Below are 26,677 nucleotides of genomic sequence, written 5' to 3' on the forward strand. Positions count from 1 at the left end.
GGTCATGCAGTGGGGCAGTGGGGGGGAGGGGGGGCATGCAGTGGGCAGTGGGGGGGAGGGGGGAGGGGGTGGTCATGCAGTGGGGCAGTGGGGGGGGAGTGGGGGGAGGGGGGGTGGTCTGCACAGTGGGGCCCAAGTGGGGGGGGGGGAGTGGGGGATAGGGGGGTGGTCCTGCAGTGGGGCAGTGGGGGGGGGGAGTGGGGGAGGGGGGGTGGTCATGCAGTGGGGCAGTGGGGGGGGGGGAGTGGGGGAGGGGGGTGGTCCTGCAGTGGGGCAGTGGGGGGGGGGGGAGTGGGGGGAGGAGGGGGGGTCCTGCAGTGGGCAGTGGGGGGGGGAGTGGGGGGTGGTACTGCAGTGGGGGGGGGGGAGTGGGGGAGGGGGGGTGGTCGGCAGTGGGCGTGGTGGGGGGAGTGGGGGAGGGGGGTGGTCCTGCAGTGGGGCAGTGGGGGGGGAGTGGGGGGGGGAGGGGGGCTGTTAGGAGGGGGTGGGCCGTGGGCGTTGGTGTCATGGGGTGGCGTGGTGGTCCTGCAGTGGGGGAGGGGGGGTGGTCCTGCAGTGGGCAGTGGGGGGGGAGTGGGGAGGCTGGGGGGTGGTCCTTGCAGTGGGGCAGTGGGGAGGGGGGGGGGGGGAGTGGGCGGAGGGGGGGTGGTCCTGCAGTGGGGAGTGGGGGTGGGGGGGGGGGAGTGGGGGAGGGGGGTGGTCCTGCAGTGGGGGGGGGGGAGTGGGAGCGGGAGGGGGGGTGGTCCTGCAGTGGGGGCAGTGGGGGGGGGGGGGGGAGTGGGGGGGAGGGGGGTGGTCCTGCAGTGGGGGGGGGAGTGGGGGAGGGGGGGGGGGTCCTGCAGTGGGGGAGGGGGGTGGTCCTGCAGTGGGGCAGTGGGGGGGGGGGGAGTGGGGGAGGGGGGTGGTCCTGCAGTGGAGGTGGGGGATGGGGGGGGGGTGGTCCTGCAGTGGGGCAGTGGCGGGGGGAGTGGGGGGGGGGGTGGGTCCTGCAGTGGGGGGGGGGGAGGGGGGGGAGGGGGGGTGGTCCTGCAGTGGGGCAGTGGGGGGGGGGGGGAGTGGGGGAGGGGGGTGGTGCCTGCAAGGGGGGGGGGGGGGGACGTGGGTTGCGGGGAGTGGGGGAGGGGGGGTGGTCCTGCAGTGGGGCAGTGGGGGGGGGAGTGGGGGAGGGGGGGTGGTCCTGCAGTGGGGCAGTGGGGGGGGGGGAGTGTGGGGGGAGGGGGGTGGTCCTGCAGTGGGGGAGGGGGGGGTTTGGGGAGTGCGGTGCTGACTGTGGTTCTATCCTCCTCTCCCCCCCACCAACCCCCCCCCCCCCCACCCCTCCCCCCCCCCCCCCCCCCCCAGGGCATTGTGAAACAAGATTCTCTGGTGATCAAACCTGAACAGGAGCAACCCCAAGCTGAAGGACCTCTACATCCGGCCCAACATCGCCCAGAAACGCATGCAGGGCTCGCTGGAGGCCCACGTCAACGGTCTGTACACCCCCCCCCCCCCCCCTCCCCTTCACACCTATCCCGGCAACCCCACAACAACTGACTCACCCTCAGGCCGCACAAAAAAACAACTATCACGCTGTGTTTCCCCCCCCCCCCCCCCCCCATCTCACAAACGGTCTGTGTCCCGCCTTCCCCACCTCCCCTCTCCCCGTCCCTGAATGCCTTCCCCCTGACGGTGCTTCCTCCCGCAGGGTTCCGCTTCACCTCGGTGCGGGGGGACAAGGTGGACATCCTGTACAACAACATCAAGCATTCCATCTTCCAGCCCTGTGACGGGGAGATGATCATCGTGCTGCACTTCCACCTCAAGGTCAGGGTTCAGTGGTCAGGGGTCAGTGGTGGGGGCAGGCAGGCGGGCGGGCACACTTGGTGTTTGACGTAACGGGCGATGCATGAAACTGCCACCGCTCCAGACAAGTGACCACTCCTGGAGTATTTATATTCTCACATCACCAGGATGTTGCCAGGACTAGAGGGCGTGAGGAACAGGGAGAGATTGAGTAGGCTGGGTCTCTAATTCACAAAGCGCAGGACGATGGAACTAGGACCCCCAGATCTCGTTGTAGTTGGGAAAAGGGGAAGTACAACGGGATCTGGGGATCCTTGTTCATCAGTCACTGAAAGTAAGCATGCAGGTACAGCAGGCAGTGAAGAAAGCTAATGGCATGTTGGCCTTCATAACAAGAGGAGTTGAGTATCGGAGCAAAGAGGTTGTTCTGCAGTTGTACAGGGCCCTAGTGAGACCACACCTGGAGTATTGTGTGCAGTTTTGGTCCCCTAATTTGAGGAAGGACATTCTTGCTATTGAGGGAGTGCAGCGTAGGTTCACCAGGTTAATTCCCGGGATGGTGGGACTCTCATATGCTGAGAGAATGGAGCGGCTGGGTAGGATGAGAGGGGATCTTATTGAAACATATGAATTGAATTTCTGAATTTCATTTATTGTCATTCAGAACTTTCAGTCTGAACGAAATGTCGTGCCTGCAGTCATACATACAATAATACAATAATAGACAACAGAACAGACAGTAAACACAAATTAACATCCACCACAATGAGTCCACCAAGCACTCCTCACTGTGATGGAGGCAAAAATATTAGGGCTGCAGTCTCTTCCCTCCTCTTCTCCCTCTGCGCTGAGGCGATACCCCACGGGGTGATGGTACAGACAGTCCCATGGCTCACCGAGCTCCGTGAACGGGCCGGCCCAAACACCGCGGCCCGGGGTGGTCGAACCTGCCGCCCTCCAGTTCAGCGGGTGCAGCTGTTGACGATGTCGTCCACTGGCCCGCGGCCGAACCCCGGACTCAGGCCACTGCCGCCAGAACGCCGTCTCAGCCACCGGAGCACCGTTCCAGCCCCGAGCCGGGTCGCCCTCACATGAGTGTCTCAGCCCCGCACCAGGCCCCCCCGACGGGAGCGTCTCAGCCCCGCGCCAGGCCGCCCTCACAGGAGTGCCGTTTCCCTTGGACTGGGCCGCCCCGACGGGAGTGCCACCGCCCACACGGGAGCGTCACAGCCCCTCATGGAAGCGCCGTTCCAGCCCCGAGCCGGGCCGCCCTCACGGGAGCGAGCCCAGGGCAAGTCCTGACTAGCTCTGCCTCCGGAGTCTCGAGGTCGCCAGCTCCGCCATTAGGCCTCAGCGCAGACGGAGGCAGAGAAGGGGGATACAACAAAAAAAGTCGCATTCCCCTGAAGGGAGAGACAGCAAGCCCCGTTTCAACCCTGCACCCCCCCCCCCACACACAAACACAAGCAAAAAAAACAAAACGTTAGCTAGACAAAACAAAAAAAAACAACACAAAAAAAGTAAAAACAAACAGACTGCAGGCGAGCCGCAGCCGTTCACCAGCGCCGCCACTTCTGGATATAAGATTGTTAAGGGATTGGACACGCTAGAGGCAGGAAACATGTTCCCAATGTTGGGGGGAGTCCAGAACCAGGGGCCACAGTTCATGAATAAGGGGTTGAGATGAGGAAACACTTTTTCACCCAGAAAGTTGTGAATCTGTGGAATTCTCTGCCTCAGAGGGCGGTGGAGGCCGGTTCAAGGTGAAGGGGAAAAGATTTAATCTGAGGGGTAACTTTTCCACACAGAGGATGGTGGGTGTATGGAACAAGCTGCCGGAGGAGGTAGTTGAGGCTGGGACTATCCCAACGTTTAAGAAACAGTTAGACAGGCATGGAGGGATATGGACCAAGCGCAGTCAAGTGGGACTAGTGTAGATGGGACTTGTTGGCTGATGTGGGCAAGTTGGGCTGAAGGGCCTGTTCCCACACCATCACTCGATGACTATGACAGTCAATCGAGATCTTAATTGCAGAAAAGCAACTCAATGAAACGAGGTCTTGCACAGAGAGTTGATTAACAGTAAAACGAGGTCTTGCTTACAGAATGGAACTCAGAAAGAATTTAATTAGGTGACAAACACAGAGGTGATTATCCGCAAGTGTGAGTTCAATAAAAGCTGATGCATCTGCGACTTCCTGTCACCATATTAGCACAACCCGCGTTTAATGATGAGTGTGTATTGTTGCTCAGCCCTTCAGCCCCCTCCCCATCACCCACACCAGCTAGCAACATGGAACTCAGCGGCTCAGGCTGGGGGGTGGCGGGGATGTGGGGGGGTGACGGGGATGTGGGGGGGGGGGGGGATGACGGGCTGGGGGGGGGGGGTGGTCACCCCCTGTCTCACTGCCCCCCCCCCCCCTCTCCCCAGAACGCCATCATGTTCGGCAAGCGACGCCACACGGACGTCCAGTTCTACACGGAGGTCGGGGAGATCACCACCGACCTGGGAAAAAACACCAACACATGCACGATCGCGATGACCTGTACGCAGAGCAGGTACGGGCGGGGGTCACCGGGGGGTGAAGGGTCATGACCGCCCAGCTTGTGTGGGGGGGGAGGGTTCCAGGGCACCATTTTGTGAAGGATGGGGTTGTGGGGAGAGGTCAGAGTATTACAGGCCAGTGAGGAGCAGGGAGTCACGGTGCCTTGGTTCAATGGGTGGGGAGGTGAGGGGTCAGGGGTGTGAAGGGTCGGGGGGGGGGGTGGTGTGGTCACGTGGGTGAGGGGTGGGTGGGGTTGGGGGGGGTGAGGGGTCGGGGGGGGGGTGAGGGTGGGGGGGGTGTGAGAGGTCGGGTCGGGGGGGTGAAGGGTCGAGGGGGGGTGAGGGGTGGGGGGGGCTGAGGGCCGGTCGGGGCTGAGCCGGCACTGACCACACCACATCTGGCCACAGCTGGAGCGGGAGATGAGGCACAAGCTGAAGACGGCGTTTAAAAACTTCATCGAGAAGGTGGAGGCTCTGACCAAGGAGGAGCTGGAGTTCGAGGTGCCCTTCCGGGACCTGGGGTATGTACCCCCTTAACCTCCCCCCCCCCCCCCCCCCCCCCCCCCCCCCCACCCCCCCCCTTGCAGGACATGGGTTATGTACCCCCTTAACCCCTGACCCCCCCTCCCCCTGCAGGACCCCCCACGTTCTCCGCCTACCACCCCCCAGCCACTCTGCTCATTCCCCTGCTCCCCCACCTCCTGTCCCCCCGCCCTCACTCTCCTCTCTCTCTCCCCCCCCCCCACAGTTTTTAACGGCGCCCCGTACAGGAGCACGTGTATGTTGCAGCCCACCAGCAGCTCCCTGGTCAATGTGACTGAGTGGGTGAGTGAAGGGGGGGGGTGGGGGCAGGGAGGAGGGGGCAGGGTCCGTTATCAGTCTCAGCAGGTTCAAGATTCCCGGCAGAAGGAGGTCATCGGGGAACGCCACGGGATACAGCCAACCCTTCAGACCCACGCGGGCTGTGACCTGTGACCTCTGGCTGTGACCTGTGCCCCCGGGTGTGACCTGTGGCCTCTGGCTGTGACCTGTGCCCCCGGACTTGACCTGTGCCCCCGGGTGTGACCTGTGACCTCTGGCTGTGACCTGTGCCCCGGGCTTGACCTGTGGCCTCTGGCGTTGACCTGTGCCCCGGGTGTGACCTGTGGCCTCTGGTGTGACCTGTGCCCCACTTTGATCTGTGTGCAAGGGTGTGACCTGTGCCCCCCGGGCTTGACCTGTGACCTCTGGCTGTGACCTGTGCCCCGGACTTGGCCTGTGGCCTCTGGCTGTGACCTGTGCCCCCGGGTGTGACCTGTGGCCTCTGGCTGTGTCCTGTGCCCCCGGGTGTGACCTGTGGCCTCTGGCTGTGACCTGTGCCCCCGGGCGTGACCTTTGCCCCCGGGTGTGACCTGTGGCCTCTGGCTGTGACCTGTGCCCCGGGCGTGACCTGTGGCCCCCGGGCTTGGCCTGTGGCCTCCGGCTGTGACCTGTGGCCCCGGGCGTGACCTTTGCCCTGTGTTGCAGCCCCCCTTTGTGGTGACGCTGGATGAGGTGGAGCTGGTCCACTTTGAGCGCGTGCAGTTCCACCTGAAGAACTTTGACATGGTGATCGTGTACAAGGATTACAGCAAGAAGGTCACCATGATCAACGCCATCCCCGTCGCATCCCTCGACCCCATCAAGGAATGGCTCAAGTACGTCTGTAGCACCGGGTGTGGGGGGTTGTGTGTGTATGTGGGGGGTGGGTGTGGGTGTGTGTGTATGTGGGGGGTGGGTGTGGGTGTGTGTGTGTGTGGGGGGTGGGTGTGCGGGAGGTGTGTGTGTGGGGGGTGGGTGTGGGGAGGTGTGTGTGTATGTGGGGGGTGGGTGTGGGTGTGTGTGTGTGTGGAGGGTGGGTGTGGGTGTGTGTGTATGTAGTGGGTGTGGGGGAGTGGTGTGTGGGGGAGGTGTGTGTGTGTGTGGGGGGGTGAGGACCGAGATGGGAAAAACATTTTTCACGCAGAGAGTGGTGAATCTGTGGAATTCTCTGCCACAGAAGGTAGTTGAGGCCACAGTTCATTGGCTATATTTAAGAGGGAGTTAGATGTGGCCTTTGTGGCTAAAGGGATCAGGGGGTATGGAGAGAAGGCAGGTACAGGATACTGAGTTGAATGATCAGCCATGATCGTATTGAATGGCAGTGCAGGCTCGAAGGGCCGAATGGCCTACTCCTGCACCTAATTTCTATGTTTCTATTTGAAGCCCTCAGGTTCTCCAAACGATGCTGTCCCTCCTCGACTATTTAAAGAGGTTTTCCCCACTGCACGACAGGAAATGTAGTCCATCATCCACACAGTGCCTACAACTCCCATGAGCCACCAGGGAGTGGTTCCCGTATTGAACGCTTGTACGTTTCCAAGGCCGATGTCTCTTGTGTATCGGCGGCCTCCATGCGGCTGGTGCCATGCTCACACCGCTGCCTGGTGCGAGTGGACTTTATCCCAGCGCACACACAGGCAGGTCCATGTATTGGCATTTTAACAACCAGCTGCTGGTGGATCACCGACTGCGGGATTCGTTCAGGAAGTTCTGGGTGAAGTGGAGAGAGCGCAGGGGCGTTTCCGTTCCCTAAGGCAGTGGTGGGACGTGGGGAAGGCTTACGTCCGTCTGTTTTGCCACGACTATGCGAGGGGGTCGACCAAAGGGCGGGTCTCTGAGATAAGACGGCTTGAGAGAGAGTTGCTCGACTCGGAGGCTCGCCTGCATCGGACTGGTGGGGTACATGGAGAGGTAATGACAGGGCAGGTACATGGACAGGTAATAACAGGGCAGGTACATGGACAGGTAATGACAGGGCAGGTACATGGACAGGTAATGACAGGGCAGGTACATGGACAGGTAATGCCACAGGGCAGGTACATGGACAGGTAAAGGCACAGGGCAGGTACATGGACAGGTAATGACACAGGGCAGGTACATGCAGAGGTAATGACACAGGGCAGGTACATGGAGAGGTAATGACACAGGGCAGGTACATGGACAGGTAATAACAGGGCAGGTACATGGACAGGTAATGACAGGGCAGGTACATGGACAGGTAATGACAGGGCAGGTACATGGACAGGTAATGACAGGGCAGGTACATGGACAGGTAATGACAGGGCAGGTACATGGACAGGTAATGACAGGGCAGGTACATGGACAGGTAATGACAGGGCAGGTACATGGACAGGTAATGACACAGGGCAGGTACATGGACAGGTAATGCCACAGGGCAGGTACATGGACAGGTAATGACAGAGGGCAGGTACATGGACAGGAAATGGACAGGTAATGACACAGGGCAGGTACATGGAGAGGTAATGACACAGGGCAGGTAATGTCAGGGCGGGTACAGGGCAGGTACATGGACAGGTAATGGCACAGGGCAGGTACATGGACAGGTAATGACACAGGGCAGGTACATGGACAGGTAATGACAGGGCAGGTACATGGACAGGTAATGACACATGGGGCAGGTACATGGCCAGGTAATGACACAGGGCAGGTACATGGACAGGTAATGACACAGGGCAGGTACATGGAGAGGTAATGACACAGGGCAGGTACATGGAGAGGTAATGACACAGGGCAGGTACATGGACAGGTAATGACACAGGGCAGGTACATGGCCAGGTAATGACACAGGGCAGGTACATGGACAGGTAATGACACAGGGCAGGTACATGGCCAGGTAATGACACAGGGCAGGTACATGGACAGGTAATGACACAGGGCAGGTACATGGACAGGTAATGACAGGGCAGGTACATGGAGAGGTAATGACACAGGGCAGGTACATGGACAGGTAATGACACGGGGCAGGTACATGCAGAGGTAATGACACAGGGCAGGTACATGGAGAGGTAATGACACAGGGCAGGTACATGGACAGGTGATGACATAGAAACATAGAAATTAGGTGCAGGAGTAGGCCATTCGGCCCTTCGAGCCTGCACCGCCATTCAATATGATCATGGCTGATCATCCAACTCAGTATCCCGTACCTGCCTTCTCTCCATACCCTCTGATCCCCTTGGCCACAAGGGCCACATCTAACTCCCTCTTAAATATAGCCAATTAACTGGCCTCAACTACCCTCTGTGGCAGAGAGTTCCAGAGATTCACCACTCTCTGTGTGAAAAAAGTTCTTCTCATCTCGGTTTTAAAGGATTTCCCCCTTATCCTTAAGCTCCTTATGACAGCAGGGTGCTCCAGCTCCACCTGCTATGAACTGATCCCTCATGCAGCCGCTGGGCTCTGGAGGGGTGGGAGTTGTGCTCTTTGCTCTGAGCTCACTGCGTTCCTCAGCGGCCACAACAGACATCAAGGAGAGAACATCGCCAGCTTGCACAACCAGATCACTGCCTGTGACACCATCCTGGAAGTAGGTGGGTGCGGGCACAGCCTCGGGGGCATTGCCACAGTTATACTGGCAGGGTTGTGGCCAGCGACTACACTGGGCTGCTCTTGTAAGGAGGTCAACGAGGATGTTGCCAGGACTAGAGGGTGTGAGCTGTGGGGAGAGGTTGAGTAGACTGGGTCTCTATTCCATGGAGCGCAACAGGATCAAGGGAGATGTTATAGAAATGTCCAAAATCATGAGAGGAATAGATCGGGTAGACGCACAGGCCAACAATGTCCTATCTACCCTAGTCCCACTTGCCTGCGCTTGGTCCATAACCCTCCATTTAGAACAAAGACTTGGAAACATTTTTTCTCACAGTGGTGAGTCTGTGGAATTCTCTGCCTCAGAGGGCGGTGGAGGCCACCCATTTCAAACCCCGACCCACCCTAAACCTACCCACCCAGTATCCCGTTCTTACCTTCTCCCCAGATCCCTTGACTCCGCTATCTTTAAGAGCCCTATCTAGCTCTCTCTTGAGATTCCAGAGAACCGGCCTCCACCACCCTCTGAGGCAGAGAATTCCACAGACTCACAACTCTCAGGGTGAGAAAGTGTTTCCTCATCTCCGTTCAAAATGGCTTACCCCTTATTCTTAAATTGTGGCCCCTGGTTCTGGACTCCCCCAACATTGGGAACATGTTTCCTGCCTCCAATTCCCTAACAATCTTAAATGTTTCAATGAGATCCCATCTCACCCTTCCAGAGTGTACAAGCCCAGCCGCTCCATTCTATCAACATATGACAGTCCCGCCATCCCGGGAATTAACCTTGTGAACCTACACTGCACTCCAACCTCTCCCTACAGCTCACACCCTCTAGTACTCTCAAGAGGGAGCTAGATAGGGATCTTAAAAATAGCTGAGTCAGGGGATATGGGGAGAAGGCAGGAACGGGGTACTGATTGGGGATGATCAGCCATGATCACATTGAATGGTGCTGCTGGCTTGAAGGGCCGAATGGCCTGCTCCACTCTCTGTGTCTCTGTCTATCCTGTACAACAGGTGAGATACAGGTACGGCCTCTCTCTGTCACTGACCAATACCAGGTTGGAAATACAAGTGTGGCATCTCTCTCTGTGTAACTTCTCTACAATGGAGGCACGGTGTCGCAGCGGGTAGTGTAGAATGTCATCAGTTGCCACCCATTGGTTGGCGTTCGCGGGGTAAAGTACAAGGGATCAGCGCTCCACTGCAAATGGTTGACCGTTCTGCTTGTCGTTTGTGCAGGCCGTTTCAAAGATCAGGGAGTTTATTCTGCAGAAGCTCTATTCATTTCGCAAACCCATGACCAACTACCAGGTTCCTCAGAACGCACTGTTGAAATACAGATATGGCACTTCTGTGTGTGTGTGTGTGTCTGTCCTGTACAACAGGTGAGATACAGGTACGGCCTCTCTCTGTCCCCGTCAAGTAACAGAACTGAGGCACAGGTAAGTCATCTCCCTATCTTAAAAGATTGTTAAGGGCTTGGACACGCTAGAGGCAGGAAACATGTTCTCGATGTTAGGGGAGTCCAGAAGCAGGGGCCACAGTTTAAGAATAAGGAGTAAGCCATTTAGAACGAAGACGAGGAAACACTTTTTCTCACAGAGAGTGGTGAGTGTGTGGAATTCTCTGCCTCAGAGGGAAATGGAACCAGGTTCTCTGCATGCTTTCAAGAGAGAGCGAGTTAAGGGCTCTTAAAAATAGCGAAGTCAGTTGATATTAGGAGAAGGCAGGAACGGGGTACTGATTGGGGATGATCAGCCATGATCACATTGAATGGCGGTGCTGGTTCGAAGGGCCAAATGGCCTGCTCCTGCACCTATTGTCTATTGTCTGCCCCATACAAGATGTGAGATACAGGTGCCACATCTCTCATATTCCCCCTCGACGCCATCCAAGGACCCAAACAGTCTTTCCAGGTGAGGCAGAGGTTCACCTGCACCTCCTCCAATCTCATATACTGTATCCGCTGTTCCAGGTGTCAACTTCTCTACATCGGCGAGATCAAGCGCAGACTCGGCGATCGTTTCGCTGAACACCTCCGCTCAGTCCACCTAAACCTACCTGATATATCGTTGGCTCAGCACCTCAACTCCCCCTCCCATTCCCAATCTGACCTTTCTGTCCTGGGCCTCCTCCATGTCAGAGTGAGGCCAGCGCAAATTGGAGGAACAGCCCCTCGTATTTCGCTTGGGTAGTTTACACCCCAGCGGTATGAACATTGACTTCTCTAACTTCAGATAGCCCGTGCTTTCCCTCTCCCTCCATCCCCTCCCCCTTCCCAGTTCTCCCACTAGTCTTTCTGTCTCCCACTACATTCTATCCCTGTCCCACCCCCTCCCCTGACATCAGCCTGAAGAAAGGTCTCGACCCGAAACGTCACCCATTCATTCACTCAAGAGATGCTGCCTCACCCTCACTGAGTTACTCGAGCATTTTGTGTCTGCCACATCTCTCTATCCCTGTCACGAGAACTGAGATACAGGTAAGTCATCTCTCCGTCCCTGTCCCATATCAGGACTGAGGTACAGGTGACACATCTCTCTGCCCCTGTCCTGTCCCAGGACTGAGATACAGGTACAATGTCTCCCAATACCTATTTCAATCAATACCTATATATCTCCCAAAAAAGTTTTTCAAAAAATTGGACTCAGACATTACAAATTTTATATGGGATTATAAATCCCATAGAATACAAATAGCACACCTCAATAAACGAAAAGAGTTGGGGGGTCTAGCGCTCCCTAATTTTATGTATTATAATTGGGCAGTAAATATTAAAAATATGATTCACCTGCTGGACAATTCTGCCCAGCAGGCGGATTGGATGGTAATGGAAAAAGGGGACTGCTCCCCGAGTAATATAGGAGCGACCATCCTCTCACCAATAAATTTGAATAATAAAAATTATAATAAAAATCCAATTATACATAACACAATTAGAACATGGAAACAAATAAAACAGAATTTAAAATTAAGAAACCTATCTCTTTTAATACCAATAGTCAATAATCCATCGTTTAAACCATCAATCATAGACAAATCATTTATACAATGGGAAAGAATGGGAATCAAAACGCTCGAAGATCTGTATGAATTGGGGAAATTACTATCATTTCAACAACTACAACTGAAATATAATTTGAAAAATAACCAATATTTTAAATATCTTCAAATTCGTGATTATCTGAAAAAACACACACAAGACTATCATAACCATATAACAATTACAGCACGGAAACAGGCCATCTCGGCCCTACAAGTCCATGCCGAACAAATTTTTTCCCCTTAGTCGCACCTGCCTGCATTCGCACCATAACCCTCCATTCCCTTCTCATCCATATGCCTATCCAATTTATTTTTAAATGATACTAATGAACCTGCCTCCACCACTTCCACTGGGAGCTCATTCCACACCGCCACCACTCTCTGCGTAAAGAAGTTCCCCCTCATATTACCCCTAAACTTCTGTCCGTTAATTCTGAAGTCATGTCCTCTTGTTTGAATCTTCCCTATTCTCAAAGGGAAAAGCTTGTCCACATCAACTCTGTCTATCCCTCTCATCATTTTAAAGACCTCTATCAGGTCCCCCCTTAACATTCTGCGCTCCAGAGAATAAAGACCTAACTTATTCAACCTATCTCTGTAACTTAGTTGTTGAAACCCAGGCAACATTCTAGTAAATCTCCTCTGTACTCTCTCTATTTTGTTGACATCCTTCCTATAATTGGGCGACCAAAATTGTACACCATACTCCAGATTTGGTCTCACCAATGCCTTGTACAATTTTAACATTACATCCCAGCTTCTATACTCAATGCTCTGATTTATAAAGGCTAGCATACCAAAAGCTTTCTTTACCACCCTATCTATATGAGATTCCACCTTCAAGGAACTATGCACGGTTATACCCAGATCCCTCTGTTCAACTGTATTCTTCAATTCCCTACCATTTACCATGTACGTCCTATTTTGATTTGTCCTGCCAAGGTGTAGCACCTCACATTTATCAGCATTAAACTCCATCTGCCATCTTTCAGCCCATTTTTTCCAAATGGCCTAAATCACTCTGTAGACTTTGGAAATCCTCTTCATTATCCACAACACCCCCTATCTTGGTATCATCTGCATACTTACTAATCCAATTTACCACACCTTCATCCAGATCATTGATGTACATGACAAACAACAAAGGACCCAACACAGATCCCTGAGGCACCCCACTAGTCACCTGCCTCCAACCCGATAAACAGCCATCCACCATTACCCTCTGGCTCCTCCCATTCAGCCACTGTTGAATCCATCTTGCTATTCCTGCATTTATACCCAACAGTTGAACCTTCTTAACCAACCTTCCATGAGGAACCTTGTCAAAGGCCTTACTAAAGTCCATATAGACAACATCCACTGCTTTACCCTCGTCAATTTCCCTAGTAACCTCTTCAAAAAATTCAAGAAGATTAGTCAAACATGACCTTCCAGGCACAAATCCATGTTGACTGCTCCTAATCAGACCCTGTTTATCTAGATGCTTATATATATTGTCTCTAAGTATCTTTTCCATTAATTTGCCCACCACTGAAGTCAAACTAACAGGTCTATAATTGCTAGGTTTACTCTTAGAACCCTTTTTAAACAATGGAACAACATGCGCAGTACGCCAATCCTCGGGGACTATTCCCGTTTCTAATGACATTTGAAATATTTCTGTCATAGCCCCGGCTATTTCAACACTAACTTCCCTCAATGTCCTAGGGAATATCCTGTCAGGACCTGGAGACTTATCCACTTTTATATTTTTCAAAAGTGTCAGTACTTCTTTTACTTTGAACCTCATAGTATCCATAGCTACTCTACTAGTTTCCCTTACCTCACATAATTCAATATCCTTCTCCTTGGTGAATACCGAAGAAAAAAAATTGTTCAATATCTCCCCCATCTCTTTTGGCTCTGCAGATAGCTGTCCACTCTGTCTCTCCAATGGACCAATTTTATCCCTCCTTATCCTTTTGCTATTAATATAGCTGTAGAAACTCTTTGGATTGACTTTCACCTTACTTGCCAAAGCAACCTCATATCTTCTTTTAGCTTTTCTAATTTATTTCTTAAGATTCTTTTTACATTCCTTATACTCCTCAAGCACCTCATTTACTTCATGCTGCCTATAATTATTGTAGATCTCCCTCTTTTTCCGAACAAGGTGTCCAATTTCCCTTGAAAACCAGGGCTCTTTCCAATTTTTACTGTTTCCTTTCAACCGAAGAGGAACATAAAGATTCTGTACTCTTAAAATTTCCCCTTTAAATGTCCTCCATTTCTCTTCTACATCTTTCCCATAAAACAAAATGTCCCAGTTCACTCCTTTTAAATCATCTCGCATCGCATCAAAGTTAGCCTTTCTCCAATCAAAAATCTCAACCCTCGGTCCAGTTCTGACACTCTCCATAGTTATATTGAAACTAATGGCATTGTGATCACTGGACCCGAAGTGCTCCCCAACGCATACCTCCGCCACCTGTCCAGTCTCATTTCCTAACAGGAGGTCCAGCACTTCCCCTCCTCTAGTAGGTACCTCTATGTATTGCTGCAAAAAACTATCCTGCACACATTTTACAAACTCCAACCCATCCAGCCCATTTACAGAATGTGTTTCCCAGTCTATGTGTGGAAAGTTGAAATCTCCCACAATCACTACCTTGTGCTTACTACTAATCTCTGCTATCTTCTTACATATTTGCTCTTCCAATTCTCGTTCCCCGTTTGGCGGTCTATAATACACCCCTATAAGTGTTGCTACACCTTTCCCACTTCTCAATTCCACCCAAATAGCCTCCCTAGATGAGCCCTCCAATCTATCCTGCCAAAGCACTGCTGTAATATCTTCCCTGACTAGCAATGCAACACCTCCACCTCTTGCCCCTCCAATTCTATCACACCTGAAGCAACGAAATCCTGGAATATTTAGTTTCCAATCACAGCCCTCCTGCAACCACGTTTCACTGATCGCCACAACATCATACTTCCAGGTGTCTATCCAGACTCTAAGCTCATCCACCTTTCTTACAATGCTCCTAGCATTAAAATATGCACATTTAAGAAAACCCCCGTCTCTTATTCTCTGTTTATTTCCTTTTTTTTCTTTCTCCTCTTGTGTCCGAGTGCTTCCCATTTCTGCTTCCTGCCTCCCATTCTGTCTACTACCTTTCGCTATTTGAGTCCCTCGCCCCAACCATTCTAGTTTAAAGTCTCCCCAGCTGCCTTTGCAAATTTCCCCGCTAGGATATTGGTCCCCCTCGGGTTCAAGTGCAACCCATCCTTTCTGTACAGGTCCCACCTTCCCCAAAAGAAGTCCCAATGATAATAATATGCCTTCCGGCTTATTGGATGAAGCAATGAAGACAAAGGCGGAATCAGCTAATCTAATATCGTACCTATATAATATCATTTTAAACATAGAAATACCCACAACAGATGGAAATAGAAGAGATTGGGAACAAGAATTAGCTATAAAAATTTCAAAAGAGAGCTGGGATAATCATTTACTACAGGTGCATAAATGTTCGATCAACGTACGACATACGCTCATCCAATTCAAAACATCACATAGATTATATTATTCAAAAACTAAATTAAATAAAATCTTCCCTAATGTTTCACCAATCTGTGATAAATGCCTGTGTCAAGAAGCTACCATAGCGCACTCTTTTGTTTTTTGTACAAAAATCCAAAAATTCTGGTATGAAATATTTGATATTTTTTCAAAATTAATCAAAATAAAATTGGTACCAAAACCAGAATGGATTATTTTTGGAATATCGGAAGGTAACCCTGAACTAAACGTGTTTCAGAAGAATGTATTTAATTACGGGCTAATAATGGGAAAAAAGCTTATACTTAAATTCTGGAAAAATGCGCCCACACCAACAATAAAAATGTGGATATCAAATATGTTTGAAACATTACATCTGGAAGCGATGAGATTCCTCTTAGCAGGTAAAGCAGACCAATTCCAAAAGACGTGGTCTATGTTTCTGGGCCTATTACAAGTATGAGGTGCAATAGTAATTTAAATAAATAAATAAATGGTATCAGGACCTGGTAACGGGAGGTAAAACAACAAAACCAGACTTGGTTGGTGGTCCCCTTTCTGCGGAGTTTAACGTTATAATAGAGCGATTGTTCCTATTTTCTTTTTCTTTCTTTTCTAGGGTCTACTTTCTCACTTTACTTCCTTCTCTAACTTCTTTTCTAAGGGGCTTTCTTTTCCCAACACTCTTGCACTTCACGACTCTTGCGCACTTTCTTTACTTTCTTTACTTCTATCTTTTTCTTAAAGCTCAAAAAAAAATGAAGCGGTACAAAAAATGTATTAAGATATATGTGTTGTGTAGTATTGCAATTTACCGTACTTCTAAAAAAAAAAAAAAAAAAAAAAAAAAAAAACAATTTCTCCCACACTGGGGCTACAGTACAGGTGCTTCATCACCTGCCCACAGCCCACTCTGCCTGTTTCACCTCTGCATTGATCATTGCCCTGTTGCCCCACTCCCCCCTCATTACCTGTTCTTCCCCCTCACCCGCACTGCCTGTTCCCCTCCCCCCGCTCTCTACCTCGTCTCCTTTGCACCCCCACCCTCTCTTCTCCCACCCCCACTGCCTGTTCCCCTCATAAGGTCATACTTTCCCCATCATGGTCTGGTTTGGTTCAGCCACCAAGCACGACATCCGGTGGCTGCAGCGAATCATCCGATCAGCAGAGAAGGCTGCAACCTTCCCTCCATTGACAAACTGTACACTGCAAGGGCCAGGAAGCGAGCAGGTAAGATCATCTCTGACCCCTCTCACCCTGGCCACAAACTCTTTGAATCATTTCCCTCTGGAAGGCGACTCCGGACTGTCAAAGCTGCCACAGCCAGACATAAAAACAGCTTTCTTCCACGAGCAGTAGCTCTGCTCAATAACCAAAAGTCTGTAGCCTCCTTTTGCTCTGGTATTTTATTTCATTCACATGTTTAATCGATAATGTTTTATTCCTAATGTTTTATGTTTTAAGTCTTAATTGTTTACTGTATGTCGTGTTGTTACTTGCGAGCGGAGCACCAAGGCAAATTCCTTGTATGTAAACAGACTTGGCCAATAAACTCATTCATTCATTCATAAGGGATAGTAGAATGAGGCCATTTGGCCCATCAAGTCTACTCCACCATTCAATCATGGCCGATCTATCTCTCACTCCTAACCCCATTCTCCCTCCCTCCCCCCACTCTCATTGCCTGCTCTTCCCCCCTCAGGTTTTTCTACCAGTTTTTGCTGGCAAACGAGCATCAGGTAGCGAAGGAGATCTGGGATGAGTACGTGGACTCCGTCAGCAAGATCTACCTGTCCTAATTCAATTCCTACAGCAGCCGGCTGATGAAAGTGCAGGTCAGAGCCCGTGATGAAGGCAGCTATCGCCGTTGCAAAGTCTTGTGTAATTTGTGCTCTGCTGTCATTGAACCTTGTTCTCCTCCCCAGTATGAAGAGGTCGCTGACAAGGATGATCTGATGGGAGTGGATAACACGGCCAAGAAAGATATCCTTTAAGGCCACAAGGAATAGGACTAGAATGAGGCCAGTTGGCCCATCAAGTTGATTCCGCCATTCAATCATGGCTGATTTAACTCTCCCTCCTAAACCCATTCTCCTGCTTTTTCCACATAACATCTGACACCCGTACTAATCAAGAATCTATCTATCACTGCCTTAAAAAACATCCACTGACTTGGCCTCCACAGCCTTCTGTGGCAAAGAATTCCACAGATTCATCACCCTCTGACTAAAGAAATTTCTCCTCATCTCTTTCCTAAAAGAACGTCCTTTATTTCTGAGGCTGTAACCTCTGGTCCTAGATTCTCCCACTAGTGGAAACATCCTCTCCACATCTACTATATCCAAGCCTTTGACTATTCTGTATGTTTCAGTGAGGTCCCCCCTCATTGTTCTAAACTCCAGCGAGTACAGGCCCAGTGCGGACAAATGCTTTGCCAGTGCTGACTGTGTATCCTAACACTGTGCTGCTAACGACGGCCAACTAAACCCTGGTGAACTTCGGTAGTCACTGCACGGGTATTCCCCTGGTTAAGCATCACCATTTAACCTTGACTGGAATAACTCAGCGGGACAGGCAGCATCTCTGGAGAGAAGGGATGGGTGACATTTCGGGTTGAGACCCTTCTTCAGAAGAAGGAGTCTGTAGAAGGGTCTCGACCCGAAACGCCACCATTCCTTCTCTCCAGAGATGCTGCCTGTCCTGCTGAGTTACTCCAGCATGTTGTGTCGATCTTCGGTTTGAACCGGCATCTGCAGTTCCTTCCTACACAGTTGACTCACCGCTCAATGCTCCTTCTCCAAGTCATTGCTGAAGAACAGGAACACCATCTTCACCCTGGGTAACCGTGGAAACGTGATTGCCTCATCGGAACTGGAAGCCCCCATCATCGTACCCCACGTAGCACAGAAGAACGACACTCGGGTAAGCGAGCTACCCCCCCTCCATTTCCAACCCCTCCCCCCCCACTGTCCATTCCCCAGGGTCAAACCAGCAGACGGGGCTGGCAGCACAGAGAGAATCGATGGCACAGGGGTAAAGTTGCAGCGCCGGAGACCCAGGTTCAATCCCAACTACGGGTGCTATCAAAACGGAGTTTGTACGTTCTCCCCGTAACTGCATGGATTTTCTCCGGGTTTGGAGAAACAGCATCTCATATTTTGCATGCGTAGTTTACACCCCAGCGGTATGATCATTGACTTCTCTAACTTCAGATAGCCCTTGCTTCCCCTCTCTCCATTCCCTTCCCCTTCCCAGTTCTCCCACCAGTCTTACTGTCTCCACCTACATTCTATCTCTGTCCTGCCCCCTCCCCTGACATCAGTCTGAAGAAGGGTCTCGACCCAAAACGTCACCCATTTCATCTCTCCTGCCCCGCTGAGTTACTCCAGCATTTTGTGTCTACCTTGGATAAGTAGGAGGAGGTGTCTGAGAGTTGTCGCCTGGCCTCAGCTAGACTAGGTCTGCCAGACTAGACTAGGTCAGCCAGACAGAGGTCCTCGTGCCAGACTACCACGGCACCTCCCTTGTAGACGGGTTGCATAATGTCGGGGTTGCTGCAGCCTGTAGAGTGAGCGGAGGGCTGTACGTTCAGAGGGGGTGAGGTTAGGATAGATAAAGGGGGTGGAAAAATTGCGACGGTCGACGTCACGCCGACAGTTAAAAATAATGAGGTGGAGAGAGAGTAGAAGACCATCAGGGGGAGTCCAAGAAGCATCAGTCTGAAGAAGGGTCTCGACCCGAAACGTCACCATTCCTTCTCTCCAGAGATGCTGCCTGTCCCGCTGAATTACTCCAGTATTTTGTGCCTTATCTTCTGTGATGTGACGTTACTCTCCTCCCTCCCAGTACCCCTTTGAGAGCCTGTTTCGGAGCCAGCACTATGGCCTTCTAGACAACAGCTGTCGTGAATACCTCTTCCTCTGTGACTTCTTCATGGTGACCGGAAACTCCGCTCAAGATCTCTTCAACGCCATCAAGGGTAAAACCCTCAGCATTGTCTTGGTGAGTTTAAGCAGACTCTTGCCGCTGGTGGAGAGAAATGATTTACCCCTGCATTTGGCCTTCCCCGCGGACAGGCTCGATGCAGGAAAAATGCTCCCCATTTTGGTGGAAGTCCAGAACCAATGGTCACAGTTTAAGAATAAGGGGTAGGCCATTTAGAACGGAGATGAAGAAAACAAATATTTCACCCAGAGAGTTGTGAATCTGTGGAATTCTCTGCCATAGAAGGCAGTGGAGGCCAATTCTCTTGATACTTTCAAGAGAGAGTAGCTCTTACGGATAACGGTATCCAGAGATATGGGGAGAAAGCCGGAGCGGGGTATTGATTTTGGATGATCAGCCATGATCATATTTAAATGGCCTACCCCTTATTCTTAAACTGTGAGCCCTGGTTCTGGACACCCCAACATGGGGAACATTGTTCCTGCATCCGGCCTGTCCAATCCCTACAGTATTGTTATATGTTTCTGTAAGATCCTGATCTGTGAATCAGAATGGTCGGTGTGTAATTCCCCTTCAGAAACATGTGGACACCTATGTTGCCGATTGCTACGACAGTATCGCCATTTTCCTGTCCATCCACATCATCCTCCGCTTCAAGACCATGATGACCAAGCGGAACGTCCCTGCTGTCGACAATGAAGTGAAGCAGAATGTCCAATGCTGGAGACAAATAGCACCTCATATTTCACTCGGGCAGCTTGCACCCCAGCGAACGTTGATTTCTGATGAAGGATCTCGACCCGAAAACGTCACCCATTGAGTTTGAAAAAGGGTCTCGACTCGAAACGTCACCCATTGCTTCTCTCCAGAGACACTGCCCCCGCTGAGTTACTCCAGCTTTTTGTCTATCTTCGGTTATACCAGCATCTGCCATTCCTTCTTATACATTGACTTCTCTAGCTTCAAGTAAGCCTTGCTTTTCCTCTCTCTCTTCATCCCCCCCCCCTCCCTTCCCAGTTCTTCAACCAGTCTTACTGGCTCCGACTACATTTTATCTGTTTGCTTTGTTGTCACCTTCTCCCAGCGAACACTGGTCTATTCTACATTTTCCTGCATCTCCATTCCCTTTGTCCTGTTTTCACACCTTGCACTTCCTTATCTATGTATCTCCCTCTCCCCTGACATCAGTCTTAAGAAGGGAACTGCAGATGCTGGTTTAAACCGAAGATACTGTGGCCAAGGTTTGAGTTCATCCTGGAGCTGAACACCCAGAGCATTCGCACACAGACCCACAGAAACTGGTAGCCCTCGACACCCGGCCCCACTATGTAAGCCCCACACAGCCCACGTACACACCCGGCCCCCACACACACACACACACACACACACCCTGACCCACACACACGCTGACACCCACACACACACACACACACACACCCTGACCCACACACACCCACGCCCCCCCACACATACACATCCTGTCCCACTTTGTAACCACTCAGTCCACACACACAACCCCACACACATACACACACACATACACCCTGCCCCACACTGTAACCACGCAGTCCCCCCACACACCTGGCCCCACACATCCAGTCCCCCACATACACCTACACACTCACCCACCCACATCCACACACACCTGGCCCCACACACCAACACAACCAATCCCCGCCCCCCCTCCCCCCACACACACACACACCCATTCCCCACACACAAACCCACTCTATGACTATCCCTGTGTGTGTGTGTGTGTGTGTACGTACATGTGTGTGTTTGTGTGTGTACGTACATGTGTGTGTATGTTCATGTATGTGTGTGTGTACGTACATATGTGTGTATGAACGTCGGCATGAACGTTCAATGAGGACCCCCTCATCCTTTTAAACTCCAGCGAGTACAGGCCCAATGCCGACAAACGCTCATCATATGTTAACTCACACATTCCTGCAATCATTCTTGTAAACCTGTAAATATAGAATCTTGGGGTGAATTCGATGAGAATGTGGGGGAGAATACGAAGAGATCAGTGTAGGATAAGTGGCGCTTGGACAATATGGACCTGATGGGCCAAAGGGCCTTTTTTGCGCTGTATCACTATTACTAGATTCTCTCCCCTAAATTAAGTATTGACCCAGATAGGTTAAACACAACGCAGCGGGTCAGGCAGCATCTGTGGAGAACATGGATAGGTGACGTTTCACAGAGTGCTGGAGTAACTCAGTGGGTCAGGCAGCATCTGTGGAGAACATGGATAGGTGATGTTTCAGAGTGCTGGAGTAACTCAGTGGGTCAGGCAGCAGCTGTGGAGAACATGGATAGGTGACGTTTCACAGAGTGCTGGAGTAACTCAGTGGGTCAGGCAGCATCTGTGGAGAACATGGATAGGTGACGTTTCACAGAGTGCTGGAGTAACTCAGCGGGTCAGGCAACATCTGTGGAGAACATGGATAGGTGACGTTTCACAGAGTGCTGGAGTAACTCAGCGGGTCCAATCCAATTTTATTTGTTAAGCACTTTAAAACAGCCAATGTTGACCAAAGTGCTGTACAAAAGAATAAATAAGACATCATAAACAGTCACCATAACAGCTCACATGAGGCGCAAAAATTACATATGAAATACAACAATAAATTAAAAGACATAAAACATGAGTAAAAATAATAGCCACGGAATAAAAGCAATCAAAAAATAAGAAATTAAATCAAGTAAATAAATAAAGTCGACATCTTACTGGGTATCAAAGGCCACGGAGAAGAGATGGGTTTTAAGAAGTGATTTAAAAACAGACAGAGTAGAGGCCTGTTCAATGTGGAGAGGCAGATCGTTCCATAATTTGGGTGCCGACACAGTAAAGGCACGGTCCCCTCTGAGCTTCAGCTTAGTTTTAGGCCCACTCAGGAGCAGCTGATTATCTGACCTGAGAGAGCGGGCGGGTGTATAAGGGTGTAGAAGCTCAGATAGGTAGGTAGGGCGGGGCAAGACCATTCAGGGATTTAAAAGCAAATAAAAGAATTTTAAAATGGATCCTAAACTGAATAGGCAACCAATGGAGTGAGGCTAAAATGTGCAAAATGTGCTCATGTTTACGTGTGCCAGTTAAAAGACGTACAACTGCATTCTGTTCCATCTGGAGACGGGCGATGGAGGACCCACTAACCCCCACATACAGTGCATTGCAGTAATCCAGCCGAGTGGTAACAAAGGCGTGGATTACCGTCTCAAAGTGCTGCCTTGACAGAATTGGCTTTATTTTGGCCAGCTGCCTCAAATGGAAAAAGCTTGATTTAACAACAGCCTTGATCTGACTGTCAAATTTAAGCTCAGGGTCCACTTTAACCCCTAGGTTTGTGATGCTTGGTCTGATATACTGGGCCAGGGAGCCCAGATCTACAGGGGGGGCCCCAGTGGTGCCACCAAAAACCATTACTTCCGTCTTGTTATCATTAACGTTTAAAAAGTTCAGAGCCATCCAGGCCTTTATGTCGTTGAGACACTCAAGTAACAGTCCGACAGAGCGTTCATCCTTCTTTTTAAGAGGCACATAAATCTGACTGTCGTCTGCATAAAAGTGGAATGAAATTCCGTGCTTCCTTAGTATGGAACCAAGTGGCAGCAAATAGAGAGAGAAGAGGAGAGGGCCAAGAACTGAGCCCTGTGGAACCCCACACGAGGGAGGAGCAGAGGAGGATACAGAGTCCCCAAGGCTGACACAGAAAGTTCGATCAGCCAGGTACGACCTGAACCACTCCAGTGCTATGCCCCTGATACCCACCCACTGCTTCAAACGTGAGATCAATCTTTCATGATCCACTGTGTCAAAAGCAGCAGTCAAATCTAAAAGCACAAGGATAACACAGTCACCAAGGTCAGTAGCTAAAAAAATATCATTAAAAACTCTTAAAAGGGCTGATTCGGTGCTGTGCAGGGCCTTAAAACCAGATTGGAAAACTTCTAGAATATTATGTTCTTCCAGAAAGGCCATTAATTGACTTTGCACGATCTTCTCCAGGATTTTTGAAAGACAAGGCAGTTTAGAGATAGGCCTGAAATTTCCAAGAACTGCAGGGTCAAGAGCAGGTTTTTTAATCAGGGGTTGTACTACTGCATGTTTAAAATTTTCAGGGACAACACCTGAGGACAGGCTGCTATTAATGACTGCAATAACAGATGGTCCTACAGTGGGGAAAACCTCTTTAAATAGTCGAGGAGGGACAGCATCGTTTGGAGAACCTGAGGGCTTCAAATAGAAACATAGAAATTAGGTGCAGGAGTAGGCCATTCGGCCCTTCGAGCCTACACCGCCATTCAATATGATCATGGCTGATCATCCAACTCAGTATCCCGTACCTGCCTTCTCTCCATACCCTCTGATCCCCTTAGCCACAAGGGCCACATCTAACTCCCTCTTAAATATAGCCAATTAACTGGCCTTGACTACCCTCTGTGGCAGAGAGTACCAGAGATTCACCACTCTCTGTGAAAAAAGTTCTTCTCATTTTAAAGGATTTCCCCCTTATCCTTAAGCTGTGACCCCTTGTCCTGGACTTCCCCAACATCGGGAGCAATCTTCCTGCATCTAGCCTGTCCAACCGCTTAAGAATTTTGTAAGTTTCTATAAGATCCCCTCTCAATCTCCTAAATTCTAGAGAGTATAAACCAAGTCTATCCAGTCTTTCTTCATAAGACAGTCCTGACATCCCAGAAATCAGTCTGGTGAACCTTCTCTGCACTCCCTCTATGGCAATAATGTTCTTCCTCAGATTTGGAGACCAAAACTGTACGCAATACTCCAGGTGTGGTCTCACCAAGACCCTGTACAACTGCAGTAGAAACTCCCTGCTCTTATACTCAAATCCTTTTGCTATGAAAGCTAACATACCATTCGCTTTCTTCATTGACCAACACTCCTGGGTCAGGCAACATATGTGGAGAACATGGATAGGTAATGTTTCACAGAGTGCTGGAGTAACACAGTGGGTCAGGCAACATATGTGGAGAACATGGATAGGTATCTTTCACAGAGTGCTGGAGTAACACAGTGGGTCAGGCAACATCTGTGGAGAACATGGGTAGGTGATTTACATTGGGAAGGGCCCTGACTCAATATGCCATCTGTCCATTGCCGCAGGGGTGCTGCCTGAGCCGCTGAGTTAGTGAAGTATTTTAGTTTAGAGATACAGCAGAGTTTAGAGAAACAAGAGGTCCTTCGGCGCACAAGTGATCCCCGCACACTGACACTACCTTACACTCACTGGGGACAATTTACATTGATACCAAGACAATCAAACTGTAAACCTGTATGTCTTTGGAGTCTGGGAGGAAACTGGGGATCTTGGAGAAAACCCACACAGATCACGGGGAGAACGTACAAACACTATACAGACAGCACCCGTAGGCAGGATGGAACCTGGGCCTCTGGCGCTGTGAGGCAGCATCAACTGCTCCCGGCGGGAGGAAAACTCTGCGGCCATCCGCAGCACAAAGTTCTCCACCTCCACCTGTGCAGGGAAAGATCGGTCTGCATCACAGCGCCATCGGGAACAGCTCCGTCCAAGCCTCGCGACAAAAAGCAGATAGTCGTGGACATACTGTAGCCCAGACCATCACACACACAAACCAACCTCGCTTCCATTGAATCCATCGACACCTCACGCTGCCTCGGCAAGGCCAGTAGCCCAGACCATCACACACACAAACCAATCTCCCTTGCATTGACTCCAGCTACACCTCACGTTGCCTCGGCAAGGCCAGCAGCATAATCAAGGACCAGTCTCACGCGGGTAACTCCCTTTTCTCCTCTCTCCCATCAAGAAAGAAGTACAGAAGTGTGAAAACGCACACCTCCAGATTATCTTTAGTTGGACTGTATCTTCCACTAAATATTGTCGCCTTTATCTGTTTCCTGTGGATGACGTGTTTGTACTCGTTCATCGTCGTTTGTTTGACTGGATTTTCACTGTTCCTCAGTACATGTGGTAATGATAATAAACTCCATACACACATGTCAACATGTACACATACATACATATACACGCGTACACATGTACATACACATTTACGCACACGTACACACACACATACGTATGTGCACATATACCCATACACACAGACATGTGTCCATGCAGACGTTCATACACACACGTACGTACACACGCACATACATGAACATACACACACATGTACGTACACACACACACACACATGTACGTACACACACACACACAGGGATAGTCATAGAGTGGGTTTGTGTGTGGGGAATGGGTGTGTGTGTGTGTGTGGGGGGGGGTTGGTTGTGTTGGTGTGTGGGGCCAGGTGTGTGTGGATGTGGGTGGGTGGGTGTGTGTGTAGGTGTATGTGGGGACTGGATGTGTGGGGCCAGGTGTGTGTGGGGACTGCGTGGTTACAGAGTGGGGCAGGGTGTATGTGTGTGTGTGTGTGTGTGTGTGTGGGTGGGGGTGTGTGGGGTTGTGTGTGTGGACTGAGTGGTTACAGAGTGGGGCAGGGTGTGTGTGGGGCCGAGTCTGTACATGGGCTGGACTGGGCTTACATAGTGGGCTGTGTGTGTGTGTGGGGCCGGGTTTGTATGTGGGCTGCGTGGGGCTTACATAGTGGGGCCGGGTGTGTGTGGGACAGGGTGTGTGTTGGGCCGGGTGCTTGTGGGTCAGGGTGTGTGTGTGTGTGTGTGTGTGTGTGTAGGGGGCTGGGTGTGTGTGGGTGTGGGTTGTGGGTGGGCGTGTGGGTCAGGTGTCAGAGACCACGAGGAAAGTGATTAAAACAATACTTGCTGAAAGTCTCCTAAGAACACAAGAAACGCAACATAACCTCTGGATGTGGTGTGTGTGTGTGTGTGTGTGTGTGTGTGTGTGGGTGGGGGGGTGTGTGTGTGTGTGTGTGTGTGGGTTTGTGAGTGTGTGTGTTTGTGGTTGGTGTGTGTGTGTGTGTGTGTGTGTGGGTCAGGGTGTGTGTGGGTCAGGGGGTGTGTGTGTGTGTGTGTGTGTGTGTGTGTGTGTGTGTGTGTGTGTGTGTGGTGGGGCGGGGTGTGTACGTGGGCTGTGTGGGGCTTACATAGTGGGGCCGGGTGTCGAGGGCTCCCAGTTTCTGTGGGTCTGTGTGCGAATGCTCTGGGTGTTCAGCTCCAGGATGAACTCAAACCTCAGCCACAGGATCTGGAGAGACACACGGACACACAGTACCTGGAGAGACACACAGAGCCGTTACCAACCTTGCCCTCTCTTGCAGCATCTTTAACCAAAAATAGTAAGATTAAACGAGAACTTACCAGTTTGAAGTTTGATCTGTATTTTATGAGGAGTTACGATGAGGGATTACGTGAAGAACCCGCTTACAACGCATGCGTGTCATTCTTCAAAGCAGCGGTGTGAGGTCACAGGAACCTATAATGATCTAACATAGTAAGA

At 50.9% G+C, this 26,677-nt stretch overlaps 3 protein-coding genes across 3 annotated transcripts; all 3 read left to right on the forward strand.

Moving 5' to 3' along the window:
• Window positions 1-1,332: 1,332 nt before the first annotated feature.
• Window positions 1,333-4,869, forward strand: LOC129715837 (FACT complex subunit SPT16-like). Its single transcript, XM_055665717.1, has 4 exons — window positions 1,333-1,469; window positions 1,685-1,803; window positions 4,214-4,341; window positions 4,736-4,869. The coding sequence occupies exons 1-4, from the start codon at window positions 1,439-1,441 to the stop codon at window positions 4,749-4,751; spliced, it is 294 nt and encodes a 97-aa protein (XP_055521692.1). The 5' UTR covers window positions 1,333-1,438; the 3' UTR covers window positions 4,752-4,869.
• Window positions 4,870-5,083: 214 nt separating this feature from the next.
• On the forward strand, window positions 5,084-17,404 carry LOC129715836 (FACT complex subunit SPT16-like). The gene is made up of 3 exons (XM_055665716.1): window positions 5,084-5,152; window positions 5,834-6,003; window positions 17,011-17,404. The coding sequence occupies exons 1-3, from the start codon at window positions 5,108-5,110 to the stop codon at window positions 17,105-17,107; spliced, it is 312 nt and encodes a 103-aa protein (XP_055521691.1). The 5' UTR covers window positions 5,084-5,107; the 3' UTR covers window positions 17,108-17,404.
• A 679-nt stretch (window positions 17,405-18,083) lies between these two features.
• Window positions 18,084-20,303, forward strand: LOC129715835 (vacuolar protein sorting-associated protein 52 homolog; the record flags this gene model as incomplete). Its single annotated transcript, XM_055665715.1, has 2 exons — window positions 18,084-18,230; window positions 19,155-20,303. Coding segments are annotated over 2 exons (453 nt in total), but the record flags the coding sequence as incomplete, so codon positions are not given.
• Window positions 20,304-26,677: the final 6,374 nt, after the last annotated feature.

The sequence above is a fragment of the Leucoraja erinacea genome, unplaced genomic scaffold (genome assembly GCF_028641065.1).
Source record: "Leucoraja erinacea ecotype New England unplaced genomic scaffold, Leri_hhj_1 Leri_1444S, whole genome shotgun sequence".
NCBI classification, from domain to species: domain Eukaryota; kingdom Metazoa; phylum Chordata; class Chondrichthyes; order Rajiformes; family Rajidae; genus Leucoraja; species Leucoraja erinaceus.

Excerpts from the sequence above, each read along its gene's own strand:
- LOC129715837 (XM_055665717.1), top strand. The coding sequence starts at position 1,439 with ATGCAGGGCTCGCTGGAGGCCCACGTCAACG. Across the intron at positions 1,470-1,684 it reads GCTGGAGGCCCACGTCAACG|GGTTCCGCTTCACCTCGGTG; the intron begins GTCTGTACACCC and ends TTCCTCCCGCAG. Across the intron at positions 1,804-4,213 it reads TGCTGCACTTCCACCTCAAG|AACGCCATCATGTTCGGCAA; the intron begins GTCAGGGTTCAG and ends CCCTCTCCCCAG.
- LOC129715836 (XM_055665716.1), top strand. The coding sequence starts at position 5,108 with ATGTTGCAGCCCACCAGCAGCTCCCTGGTCAATGTGACTGAGTGG. Across the intron at positions 5,153-5,833 it reads TGGTCAATGTGACTGAGTGG|CCCCCCTTTGTGGTGACGCT; the intron begins GTGAGTGAAGGG and ends CCTGTGTTGCAG. Across the intron at positions 6,004-17,010 it reads CCCATCAAGGAATGGCTCAA|GTTTTTCTACCAGTTTTTGC; the intron begins GTACGTCTGTAG and ends TTCCCCCCTCAG.